The sequence below is a fragment of the Myodes glareolus genome, chromosome 15 (assembly GCF_982192425.1).
Source record: "Myodes glareolus chromosome 15, mMyoGla1.1, whole genome shotgun sequence".
Taxonomy (NCBI): domain Eukaryota; kingdom Metazoa; phylum Chordata; class Mammalia; order Rodentia; family Cricetidae; genus Myodes; species Myodes glareolus.
In genome coordinates this window covers 31102512-31114805 of record NC_142040.1, presented here as the reverse complement: position 1 = coordinate 31114805, position 12294 = coordinate 31102512, and the positions used below count along the sequence as shown (strand labels likewise).

At 38.0% G+C, this 12294-nt stretch overlaps 1 protein-coding gene across 1 annotated transcript in view; it reads left to right on the top strand.

Annotated features, from left to right (window-relative positions):
- Erbin (erbb2 interacting protein) overlaps positions 1–12294 on the top strand; it is a 112863-nt gene that overhangs the window by 29558 nt on the left and 71011 nt on the right. The window contains 2 exon segments of the mRNA XM_048442928.3: positions 5538–5585; positions 10851–11048. Of these exon segments, the coding sequence (XP_048298885.3) occupies positions 10860–11048 (189 nt within the window). The 5' untranslated portion in view covers positions 5538–5585; positions 10851–10859.

The following is a 12294-nucleotide window of genomic DNA, read 5'->3' as shown; positions in this document are numbered from 1 at the left end:
AACTCTTATATCTTAAACCATCTCCATTAATTTGTGCATCACCACGAGGTTGTGGCCTACCAGCAAAGTTTCAGCACATCTGTCTCTGGCAATGGCTCCATGACTTCTCTCTGCTGTTCTTTCTCCCAGCATTGAGTTCCATCTTCCCCGCCTACCTCTGTTTCATCCTGTCATAGGCTCAAGCCATCTTTCTTTATTAACCAATCATATTCACAGCATACAGAGAGGGAATCCCACATCACTTTGGCATAGATTTAAACACTAGAAAGTAAAGAAAATTGAAGGCATTTACATAAAGAATCCTGCTGCAGGATTCTTACTTATGGCGAATAAACTAATGTCAAGACTGTAGGAGAAGGCCATCATTGAACATCCTTCCCATGGTAAAGCATTTACTTTGTGAATACACATTTGCGATAACATTGAATAAAATGTCTCTGCCTAGTTGTTGTCAACTGGATGCTGAAAACTCAGTCAGCTCTGATAGGAGCCAGTGTACTGTTTCTGCTTCCCAAGTTTAAGCTGTTTACTTCCATTTATGCTTTAGGGTTGTCGAATGCTCTGGCACAACCCTTTAATAGTTAATTTTCTTTGGGATAGTCAGTATTGTAATTGTAGAATGAAAGACTTTGCAAAGTAATTGGAAGGTCTCTTGTGCCTTAAAGTGTATCAGTCCCCCTAAATTGAGGTGGAGAATTCCACAGATTCTTCTACACTTGTCCGAGTAAGCCAGATAGTATTTCTCCCATTAGAGTACTTTTTTCTGTAAATTGAAGTGTTTCATTTATATTGAAAATCTATGTGGAGATTTTGACTTCTAATTAGGCTACAGGAAGATACAAAAGAGCATTGGTTACTAATATCAAGAAAAACCTAAAAAACAAAAAGTGTAAATCACAGGTACAAGAAATAGATCTAGAAAAAAATCAGTGGACTTAGGTAGGACCAGAAGGATGACTTAGTGGGGTAAGAGTACTAGCCATTCTTCAGAGAACCTGGAGATTGGGCCCAGGGCCTCATGAATGCAAAGCAAGCTCTGTCTTTGAGCAATATGCATCCCTCTCTCTGGATGAATTTTAGTTACAAGGTTTCACCAAGGGTTTATTTTGTTGTGATTTTTCCCGCCTCTTCTTCTTTAGTAACTTTTAATGGCAGAGGATTTGCTAGTGTAGTGCAATTTATGGATGGCTACCCATATCCTATTTATAAAGTTTATAATGGGCTGGAGAGGTGGCTCAATAATTAAAATCAAAAGTTAATTAAAAGTGCTTTTGCAGAGGACTGGGTTCTGTTTATAGCATGCACATGGGGCAGCTCACAAGCACATAACTCCAGTTCTTGGGGGATCCAACCCTCTCTTGCATCCATGAGCATCTGCATGTACATGGTACACATAAACTTACTCAGGCATATACTGCATATACTTAATAAAAAATAAATAAAAAGGGTCTTTTTCTTTCTTAAAAAAGTTTATAATTGTCTTCTCTTGTTCAGAGCATGTGTATATTTGAATATGACACAATGACACTCATTGCTTTGTACCACTAATTTGTGTTCATTTAACTAGATTTTTCTTCTTTGCCTCCATACTCACTGTGTATCTTTTGATGCATATTGTGTTTTGCCAACTGGCTTTTTAAAAAAAAATCTGTTTTAAGTAAAATTGCCTGGTTGTGTTTTGAATGTTCAGTTTTGCCCCCTTTCTTCTTCTTTGATGTTGGTCATTGAACATAGGGCTTTATGCATGCTCGCAGATGCTACACCATTGCACTAGGGCTACCACCTTCCCTTCTTTCTTAAATGCCTCCCCCAACATTTATTTTTCCAGTAAAAGTGATTTTGTTGAGATATTCAGAGATTGTTGTTTTTGACAGATTTTATTACTCCATCTACCTTGAAACATGTTCCATTTTGCTTTTAGGCAATCGCACTTTTGCCTGTATTGTCAGGGTTTCTGTCCTGCCCGGTTCCTGCAATCATTAAGTCCCAAAGAAAATCACACAGAGGTCTACATTAGTTATAAACTGATTGGCCCATTAGCTCAGGCTTTTTATTAACTCTTATAAATTATATTAACCTATTATTCTTGCCTGTGTTAGCCACATGGCTTGGTACCTTTTTCAGCGAGACAGTCACATCTTCTTCTGTAGTGGGATCACAACTGCCAAAAGAGCTTCCTTCTTCTCAGAATTCTGTTCTCATTCACCCCCCTCTACTTCCTGTCTGGTTGTCCCGCCTATACTTCCTGCCTGACTACTGGCTAATCAGCGTTTATTTAAAATATAATTGACAGAATATAGACATTAGTCCCCACCATGCCTGGAATGCAGTGTTGTCTTGCCTGAGTTAATGATACTTGAGAGTCCTTGGTGGGTTCTTTTTCTTAATCTGTATAGTCTCACAGTGTTATGGAACCCAGTTATTTGCCCTCTTTTCTGTCTGTCCTCATAGTGCTGATGATCTCATCTCATTTTTTACTGTTTTAAGGAATAACTATAAGTAGATGTCTTGCAAATTTATATTCTTAGTATGAGTCTTTTCTTTATATCTCTAAATGCCTATATCCAATTATCAGCTTTGGGTCACGTTTGTGTATCTCTAAGGAACTTCAGGCCCAAGTTTTTAAATACAGATACCTCATCTCTCTTATATCCAAGAACTGATGTGATCTTTGCCATTTGAGGTTACAGCAAGCTCCATTCTATCAGCTTATACTGCCACATCTGAACAAACACTGAATGATAAGATTTAGTGACTATCTTTTTTTGTTTGTTTGTTTTTCAAGACCTCTGTAGCTTTTTGGAGCCTGTCCTGGAACTCGCTCTGTAGACCAGTCTGCCCTCAAACTCACAGAGATGCGCCTGCCTCTGCCTCCTGAGTGTTTTAAAGGCATGCGCCACGCCGCCTGACCCATCTTTGTTAGCTTATACATAAAGGTATTGTGTGTCAGTGGCATGCAATATATGACGGTTAAGTAATTCAGACCTAAACCATTTGCACAGAGATAAATAGCTTTATTTGATGAGAGCAATTGTAAAATTAGAGAACATACCATGGATATCTTCTGTTTGGTCTTTTTTCTTTTTTTATTTGTATTAAATTTTTTTTTGATTGTATTCTTCATTGATTCTTTGGTCCTACTTCCCACTTTCTCTGGTCATCTTCATGTTCTTACATAGTCTCCTTTCTTACGTGTGTGTGTGTGTGTGTGTGTGTGTGTGTGGTTGTGTGCACATGGCAGAGATCAGAGGACAGCCTTATGTGTTGGTCCCCCTTGTCTTTCTACCTTGTTTGAAAATAGGGTCTCTTTGTGGCTGCTTCTGCAGACTAGCTGGTTGGGAGCTTCTGGGAATACCCCACTTCTGCTTCCCATCTCCCCCATGGTGAGGACAGTGTAGACGCTTGTGCTGCTGCATGTTCTTTACGTGGATTCTAGGGCTCTGAGCTCCCAGTCAGGCTCTTGCTGCAAAGTCTTGTACCCATCAAACCACCCCCCCCCACTTTATTTATTTTAGAATGTTTTGTTCTATGGTTATAGCTGAGGACCTGGAACTTCCTATGTAGACCACGATGGAACTGAATTTGGGACTCATCTTTCTTCTCTCCCTCCTGAATTTGGGGATTACAGGCTTAAATCATTATGCTTGACTTATCTCTGTATTTGTGTGTGTGTGTGTGTTTTATTCTAGATCCTGTAGATGAAAGAAAACATGCAGTGTTGGGGGTTTAGATTGTGTTACTTAATCATGTTTGGCTGCATTTGGAGTCTGACAGTTGTTTAAGCAAATAGATTAGTTTCAGGACATACTGAGAAATCTAGAAATGGTATTGGTTTAGCTTCTCAGCTCATTTTGTCTTTCTACTTGATATTTGATAAGACTTATCTATAAACAGACTTTAATTCTTTTATTCATTGACTTTTTGTACTAAGATGACTTTTGCAACTCTAGTCATTATGTGGTGATTTAAGAGTAGGAAAATGAAGGACTAAAACTGTTGTTTAGCCACAGTGTCACTGAATATTGTATAAGTCATTGATTTTACTTATGTCTTCTTTTCGTGTCCACCTCTTTTAGTCTAGAACACTCAACCCACTTAACATTAGTGCTGTTAGCAGTACTCATCACATAGAACCTCAAGTCTGCTAAATTGAAATATAATTGGTGATTGGGATTTATTTGCATGGAAAAAATTGTTAATTTTTAGTAAGCTCAAATGACATTTTAGTGAAAAAAATATTTGCTTTGTTTTGGTTTTTTGAGACAAAGGTACTGCACACTGTACCCCTGACTGATCTGGAACTCACTGTGTAGACCAAACACTGGCTTCAAACTTTGAACTCAGAGATTTGACTCTTCCTCCTGAGTACTAGGATTAGGCATGTGCTATATCACCTAGGTCCATATCACCTGGGCATTTATTTTGATAGATGAAGGCTCCCAATAGTTTACAAATATATGAACAATTTTATTTAAGAAACTAGCCATTTCCTTAGAAATAAGCAAATTTGTGTATACAGATATACCCGCGTATTTTTAAGAAGCAGTAGCAGTCTTGGTAGATACATCTTTGTTGCCTTGTCCAGAAGACTGTTGAGATGGGAACTTTCTCCAGCTGGAAATGAAGGCTTTCCTAAGCATCACCTCAGCTGGAACTCATAGCTCTAGAAGATACAGGCTTGACAACAGGTTAAAATGCAGGGACCAAGAGTAAGGTGACTGCCAGTGGTCCTAGAAGTGTGAGCAGCCTGGACAAGTATAACATTGGTTCTAAAAGTTCATCAGTGAAAACCTTTTGTTCCTTGTTCCTTAAATCACTTGCACATTTGATGCTGTTTGGGAGATTTTGTTTTATATGTCTAGATTTATGGATATAAAAGCAGCAGTCTTACTTAGTCTCATACAGGTTCTACTTTGAATAGCCGCAAATCAAAGACTTAGATTTTGAAGCACAGTTGCTGCAAATAAATTTAACTATATTTGTATATTAAAAGTTCTCCGATGTATTAAGATGCATCCAAATAAAAACAATTATTGAGTTCTAGGAATAGTCCTTGAGCTGTAAAAGAAAAGCAGAACAGTAGGCCTGACAGAAGAAAATAGTTGTTTTCTTGTATCACAGGGCAGGAAACCTTGTGTTTTATAAAATCCCAGGAAGCAAGAGAAGAGTCAAGATAGGAGACATACGTAGATATGGTCACTTACTGTCTACCAGTAGTCCACTTGTATTCTGGGAGTTCTTTTTTGACTGGCCAAAACTGGTTAATTGAATGATGGCTGGTTTTGGTCTTCAGGAATACTAGGTATCCTGTCAGTAAAAAGTGAGAGCCCAATGTGGTTAACCTATCTGGGAAGGCTGCCAAGTCCACTTCAGCTGATGTGTTGGTTTGCGTATTTGATTATATTTTCAGTTTATGGTGGTCAGCATTTTAAAATTTCAGTTTAGCTTTTGTTGTAAATTAAGAATTAGGAAGGATGTTCCTTAGTTATAAAAATACATTTTTATTGTTAATTTTGGTTTTCTTTTGCTTTTTATAGAATGTTGGCTCAATTAAGAAACATCAGGGAGATAAATTCAACCCAGTGGTAAGTAGAATTTCTTTTTTGTTTGATTCTTTTTCCGTTCTCCCCCCCCCCCCCCCCGCCTCCTTCACTTATCAAGCTCTGGCTGGCTTGGAACTCAATATGGAAACCAGGCTGGCATCAAAGAGATCTATTTCTACTCCCCAAGTGCTGGGGTTAAAGGCATGAACTACCATGGCTAGTTTTAGTTTTTGTTAGAAAGTTGTCAGTTTCTTATGCTCCTTTTCTGGGTTAACTACTTTTCTTCCTTTATGATTAGAAGGTTCTTAACTCCAAACCTGGCGGTGGCGGCACACACCTTTAATACCAGCACTCAGGAGGCAGAGGCAGGTGGATCTCTGTGAGTTTGAGGCCAGCCTGGTCTACAAGAGCTAGTTCCAGGACAGGATCCAAAGCTACAGAGAAACCCAGTCCTGGGGGGTGGGGGGTGGGCGGGGATTCTTAACTCCATTGTCACCTCTGGTTTATGTAGTAGCTTTTCCTAAAATCTCATTAGCAGTCCATCAATTTAATTGTGCATCATTTCTATTCAGACTGGTTTGGTTGTCTTTCTTGAGGGTAACTGTCTTGTATTATTATGCATTGTGCCTTGTATTATTATTGCATTAGGTAATTTTGCTTTCCGTTTATCCCTTTCTCTCAAGGATTAAAGTCTCTTTAGTTTTTCTTTTAAATTAGTTAGCAACTTTCATTCCATACTGTCTTATCTGTAGACCTATGTAGAATTCAGATCTATTTTTGTATTGGCTGAATTCTGTTTTACTAAGGACTAAGAGTCTGACATAATCGCAAATGCTTGTAATCTTAACTTCTGTCTGTCTGCCTGTTTTTTCGAGACAGGGTTTCACTGTAGCTTTGGTGCCTGTTCTGGAACTCAATCTATAGACCAGGCTGACCTCGAACTCACAGAGATCTTTCTGCCTTTGCTTCACGAGTGCTGAGATTAAAGGCATGTGCCACCACTGTTCGGCATAATCCTAACATCTAAGGCTGAATACTCACTTGATTCCAAGAGACCAGTCTGAATTTAATCTGATGTTTGAATTGCTCTTTGTAGCTTTCATGCACAAAAGTTTCTTTTGAATGTGCACTCTGTAGCTTCCTAGAGCAAAGAACACATTTATTCTTCCTTTTCTGAATTAATTGTCCTGCTGTAATTTTTTATCTATTTACTCTATGAAGGAAAATCTTGGGGACTTTCAATTTAACAATTACTTTGCTCTATAAATTACCCTGTACGTCAAGTGACCTACATGATATCCAAAATAAATATGCTTTCTTTCAGATTAACATATATCAGGTAATAACATTTCATGTCATTCATTTATTATATTCCCAACTCTGGAATGGTTTCTGGGACATAAATTTATTTTAAGTCATATCATTCAAGTTCTTCCACACTGTCTAATTGTGTGTCCAGACATATTTGTTAACATGCAGTTGGGGAGAGTCGTAGTTGAGGCACTGAAGTGGCTCTGTGCAGTTGAAGTTTCTGTAATGATAGAAACGGTTTGATTCACTTTGGTATCCCTCGTATGATGTGGCATTTGAGCATTTGAACTAAAATGGAATAAAGTAATAGATTTTAGATTTTATTTGATTAATATTAAGTTTAAATAGCACATGTATCTACTGGCTACCATACTGGATAGAACAGATAACTGGTTCTTAAATGGCCTGACTCAATATCAGTTTAAATGAGGTATCTTTTATCTATCTTGAGGATTCAATATTTTTAATTTAATATAATTTCTTTTTTGATTCTGTGGGAATTACACATCATTCCACTCATTTTCTGGTCTCTTCATATTTGCCCTTCACCCTTCCAGCATTTCCTCACCACCCAAGAAAGTTTTTAAAAATTTCAAAACAAACAAACTCACTTTGGTTCTCTGTCTTTCTTGCCTCTCCAACACCTCTTTATTCATTTTAGTGGCATTAGGAGTCGCAATGTGTCACGCAATACATTTTTGTTCTATCAGCTTTACTTTCAAATGTTCATTGTAGTGAGTCACTGGTGCTTCAAGGTCTTCAGTGGCAACTGAAGCCATGGACATCAATACAGACCCCAACTGGTGTAGGGACACAGACCCAGACATGGCCCTTTGCAGCAGCTTAGGCCCGAATATTATCAAGGGCACTAGAGGCAGTGCAGGCAGCATGGCACAGCTGCAGCATGACTCTTAGACACCAACATGGCCTCAGGAGGCAGACCAGACCCCCGGTATCCCCATGGCCTTTGCTTGTAACAGGAGCCAAGGACATCAACTCAGATCCTGATTACAGTAGTACTGTGGACCCAGACATGGCACTCAGCTGCAGTTTGGTCCTGGATGTCACCACAGCACAGTGTGGCAGTGCAGGCCACTCAAGATTAGTAAGGCCTCTATGGTGGCCTGGCCGTCTGACACCTGTATAACCACAGAGGGTAGCCCAGACACTGGACATCCTTGTGGCCTTTGGCAGCAGCACAGGCCTGAACTATACCATGGCCCCAGGTGGCAAGCTGGCTACCCATATCATCCTGCTCCTCATACATCACCTTTGCTTCATCTGTTCTACCTCTTGCCACAGCAGATGAAGCATTCTCCTTCTCTTTCTCCCATTTCACCCAGTGTTAACCCCACGTTGGGTGTTATTTTGTAAACAAAGACTGTACTTTTGCTTTCCAGCTGCCCGGACCCAAATAATCACACAGAGACAATATTAATTATAATACTGTTTGGCCAATGGCTTAAGCATATTCCTAGCTACCTCTTAGATCTTAAATTAACCCATTTCTATTAGTCTGTGCATTGCTACGTGGCCATGGGGTTACGTCATTTTCTACATGTCTTGTTTTCTCAGGGACTGACTGGCATCTGCTTGACTCCACCTACTCTCTATATATCTCTGTTTGGATTTCCTACCTGGCTTTACTCTGCTAAGCCATTGGCCAAAACAGCTTTGTTCATCAACCAGTAAAAGCAACATATATACAGAAGTATATCCCATATCAATGTTTAATCCCTTTAGCAGTTAAATTCTTCATTGAATGAACTGTTATTTCTGTTGGTAAAAATGTACATCTCTTTAGACATAGAATTTTGTTAGTAAGAATTCAGTATGCTTCATTTTTTATATTTCTTTCTAGACAAAGAGTTTAGATGTAAATCTTCTGGGTGTGTGATGCTGGGGTTCTAAACCAGGGTGAGCCTTACATGACTGATAAGTAAGCACTTTATCATTGCACTGAACCTTCAGCTTCAGGTAAAACCATCTGATGCTTGACTGACTGGATTTTCTTAAAAATCTTTTTAAGTAGACCTGTTGATACTGGGTTTTGAGGCTCTATTTCAAATGTATATTACATTCTTTTACAAAAATCTACAAGTCTGTAGTTCTAAAAAAGAAAAACTAATTACTGCCTTCAAGATCTTTCTTTAATTTCAGGCTGTTGTTTCCTAGTTAAAACTCTATTTCTCTATGGAAACAATAGGACATTTCCTAGGAAATTGTAATACAGAAAATATTTACATACTTTATCCAAAGAATTTTAGCATAGTGCCTGGTGATTTAGTAAAGGCATAGTGTGGGAACAAGTATAGGGGAGTGCTTACCCTGCCTATTGTCAGACATTGAAGTATCATAAAGTGGGGAGTAGAACCATTAGTGTAGTGCCTTGCAGAACCATATTGGATCCCAAGTCAAGGAAAAAATAATGCTGATTATGTCTTTTTTTAAACATTGACATTTTATTCATCGATTTTCAGTAATTAAAATTTTTAAGGTGTTTATCTTTCTTACTGAGTTTTTATACTTATATTTTGTACCTGAAGTCTTTATGACTTTAAGTCAGATTTGGTGCTAGTTAAAAGTGTTGTTTCTGTGCAAGAATTGTATTTTTATACAAAGAATTACTTACCAATTGGCAGTCATTCTCATTATATTAAACTATTACTCTGCTAGTTTAATGTTTGCTTAATAAAATTGGCTTTGTGAATTTTTACTAATTCACACCTGGCTTTCTGTAACTGAAAGACTGTATTTAAAGTGAGTTTACTCACATACAGTCTTAAAAATTTTAGAATCTTTAAGCTCTTCTAAAAACTATAGGCTGGTATTTGATTGAAACAAAATTATACTTGAAGTAGATGGGAATTTTCATGTAGGAGAATCATAGTGTCTTAATTAGGGTTTTCGGTGCTGTGAAGAGACATCATGAACATAGCAACTCTATAAAAAAAACATTTAATTGGGTGGCTCACTTACAGTTTTAGAGGTTCAGTCCATTATCATGATGGGGAGCATGGCAGCTTGCTGTCAGTCATGGTGCTGGACCTGAGAGTGCTACATCTTTCAGGCAACAGGAAGTCACACTGAGGGAAGCTTGAGCAAAGAGACCTCAAAGCCTGCCCCCACAGTGATACTCTTCCTCTAACAAGGCTACACCTTCTATTGGTACCATGGTTGGAGGTTACTTGTTTGTTCTTGGCTGCCCACAAAACAATCACTCAGAAACTATATTATTTGCGATACTGTTGGGCCAGTAGCTTACACGTATTGCTTACTAGCTGTTATATCTTAAATTAACCCCTTTCCATTATCTTATATTTTACCATGAGGCTCATGGCCAACCAGCAAGGTTCCAACAGCAGCTACATGGCTTTCATCTCTGTCTTTTTTCCCCCAGCATTCAGTTTAGTTTTCCTGCCTCACTCTCTTCTGCTAAGCCACTGTCTGAAACAGCTTTATTCATTAACCAATAAAAGCAACATATATATATATATATAGAAGGACTTCACATATGAGTACCACTCCCTTTAGAGGCCATTTCTTTCAAACCACCACACATAGGAAAGTTAAATGAGGCTTGATCCCTAATGGGTGGTTAAGAAGACCTGAAAATTTCTATGTAGTCATTTCCTATTCAGAAATGCATATAGTCAATTCTTCCCTAAGAAACAACTCTTAAAGCCAGAAATGAGAGAGAAATCTCTCTCATATTGTTGTTTTTGAGATTTAAGCAGAATTCACAAAGCACGGTTTTATAAAAATATGAATGATTACTTCTTGGATTGTTTTTTAAAGTACTGGAGTGCTTGAGTTTAATTTGAAGTCCAGTAGATAATATAAGTATAGATACTAAAGCAAACTTCAATTGGGTGTGTGTGATGGTGAGGAAGTATTTTGTCTGTGGCATATTGAGTTGAGCTATATGGATGGTAATTTGTTGGACAGATTGTTATATTGTATATAATTTGACTTGTTTTTATCTACATGTTGCAGCTTTTAAAAATGACTACAAAACGAAGTTTGTTTGTGCGGTTGGTGCCATGTCGCTGTCTACGAGGAGAAGAAGAGACGGTCACTACTCTAGATTATTCTCATTGCAGCTTGGAACAAGTTCCCAAAGAGATTTTTACCTTTGAAAAAACTTTGGAGGAGCTCTATTTAGATGCTAATCAGATTGAAGAGCTTCCCAAGGTGTGCTAATACTGTCAATTATTACATTAGATAATGTCTCCATAGATGTTTACATTCTTATATTGTTGTACATATGTGTTCCCATTCACTGGTTTAGTCCTACTGTAAACATGATTCAAATGATACAGATTTTACCTCTATTCAAGTTGTTTAAGTAGTCATGTTAATAACTTTTTTATTTTAATTGAAGCATATTATAACCATCAAAATAGATAATGCATCAATACAACTTCTGGAGCTATTAGATTTTACTAGTCAAAGAACTGAAATTTTACTTATTGTAAATTCTATAAACCCTTTATATGCAGTGTTATAATTGGGGCTAGTTGTTATTTAGCTACCACATCATGCTTTTATGGTTAAATAAGTTTTTAGAGGTGGGATTCTGCATTCCTCCATTTTGTCTAGAATTGATTTGGAGAACATGCATCTTTGAAATCTCATTACATCTGATGGGAAAAGATTGATGTTGTAAAGTTCTTTTTTACATTACCATTTTATTTCTTTAGTATGCACTTACTTATTTTTCTCTTATTACCTGTATTTGTTCTTATGTTTTATGAAAAAACTGCAGTAGCTTTAAATAGTTTATTAGGGGCCATCTGAATGGCTGTTTTTGTTTGTTTGTTTCAAGACAGGGTCTCACCTTGTAGACTAGGTGGTCCTCAGCTCTTTGAGATCTCCCTGCCTGATGTGGGATTCCCCTCTGTATACTTTGATTACCATTAATGAATAAAGAAACTGAGGACCTATAACAAGGCAGAACTTAGTTAGGCAGGGAAAGCAAAACTGAATGCTGGGAGGAAGGAGTAGTCAGGGAGAAGCCATGGAGCCATTACCAGAGACAGATAAGATGTGCTGAAACTTTGCTGGTAGGCCACGACCTCGTAGTGATGCACAGATTAATGGAGATGGGTTACATTAAGATGTAAGAGTTGGCAAATAAGAAGCTAGAGCTAATGGGCCAAGAAACGGTTTAAATAATATCGTTAATATAGTTTCTGTGTGATTATTTTGGGGGTCTAGGCTGCCGGGCGGCCAGGAAACAAACAAGCAGCTCTTGCAACACCTGCTCCTGCCTTCCAAGGCCTGTGGTTAAAGGTGTGCATCACCATACCCTTTGAAGCTGTAAATGGAGTCTTGAAATTGGTGGCTTAAAAAACTGGTTAGAGCTGAGCCTGGTGGTCCCTAAAGGAGAACGATCTCCAGTTCAAGGTCAATTTGAGCTACACAGTGAGTTCTGCCT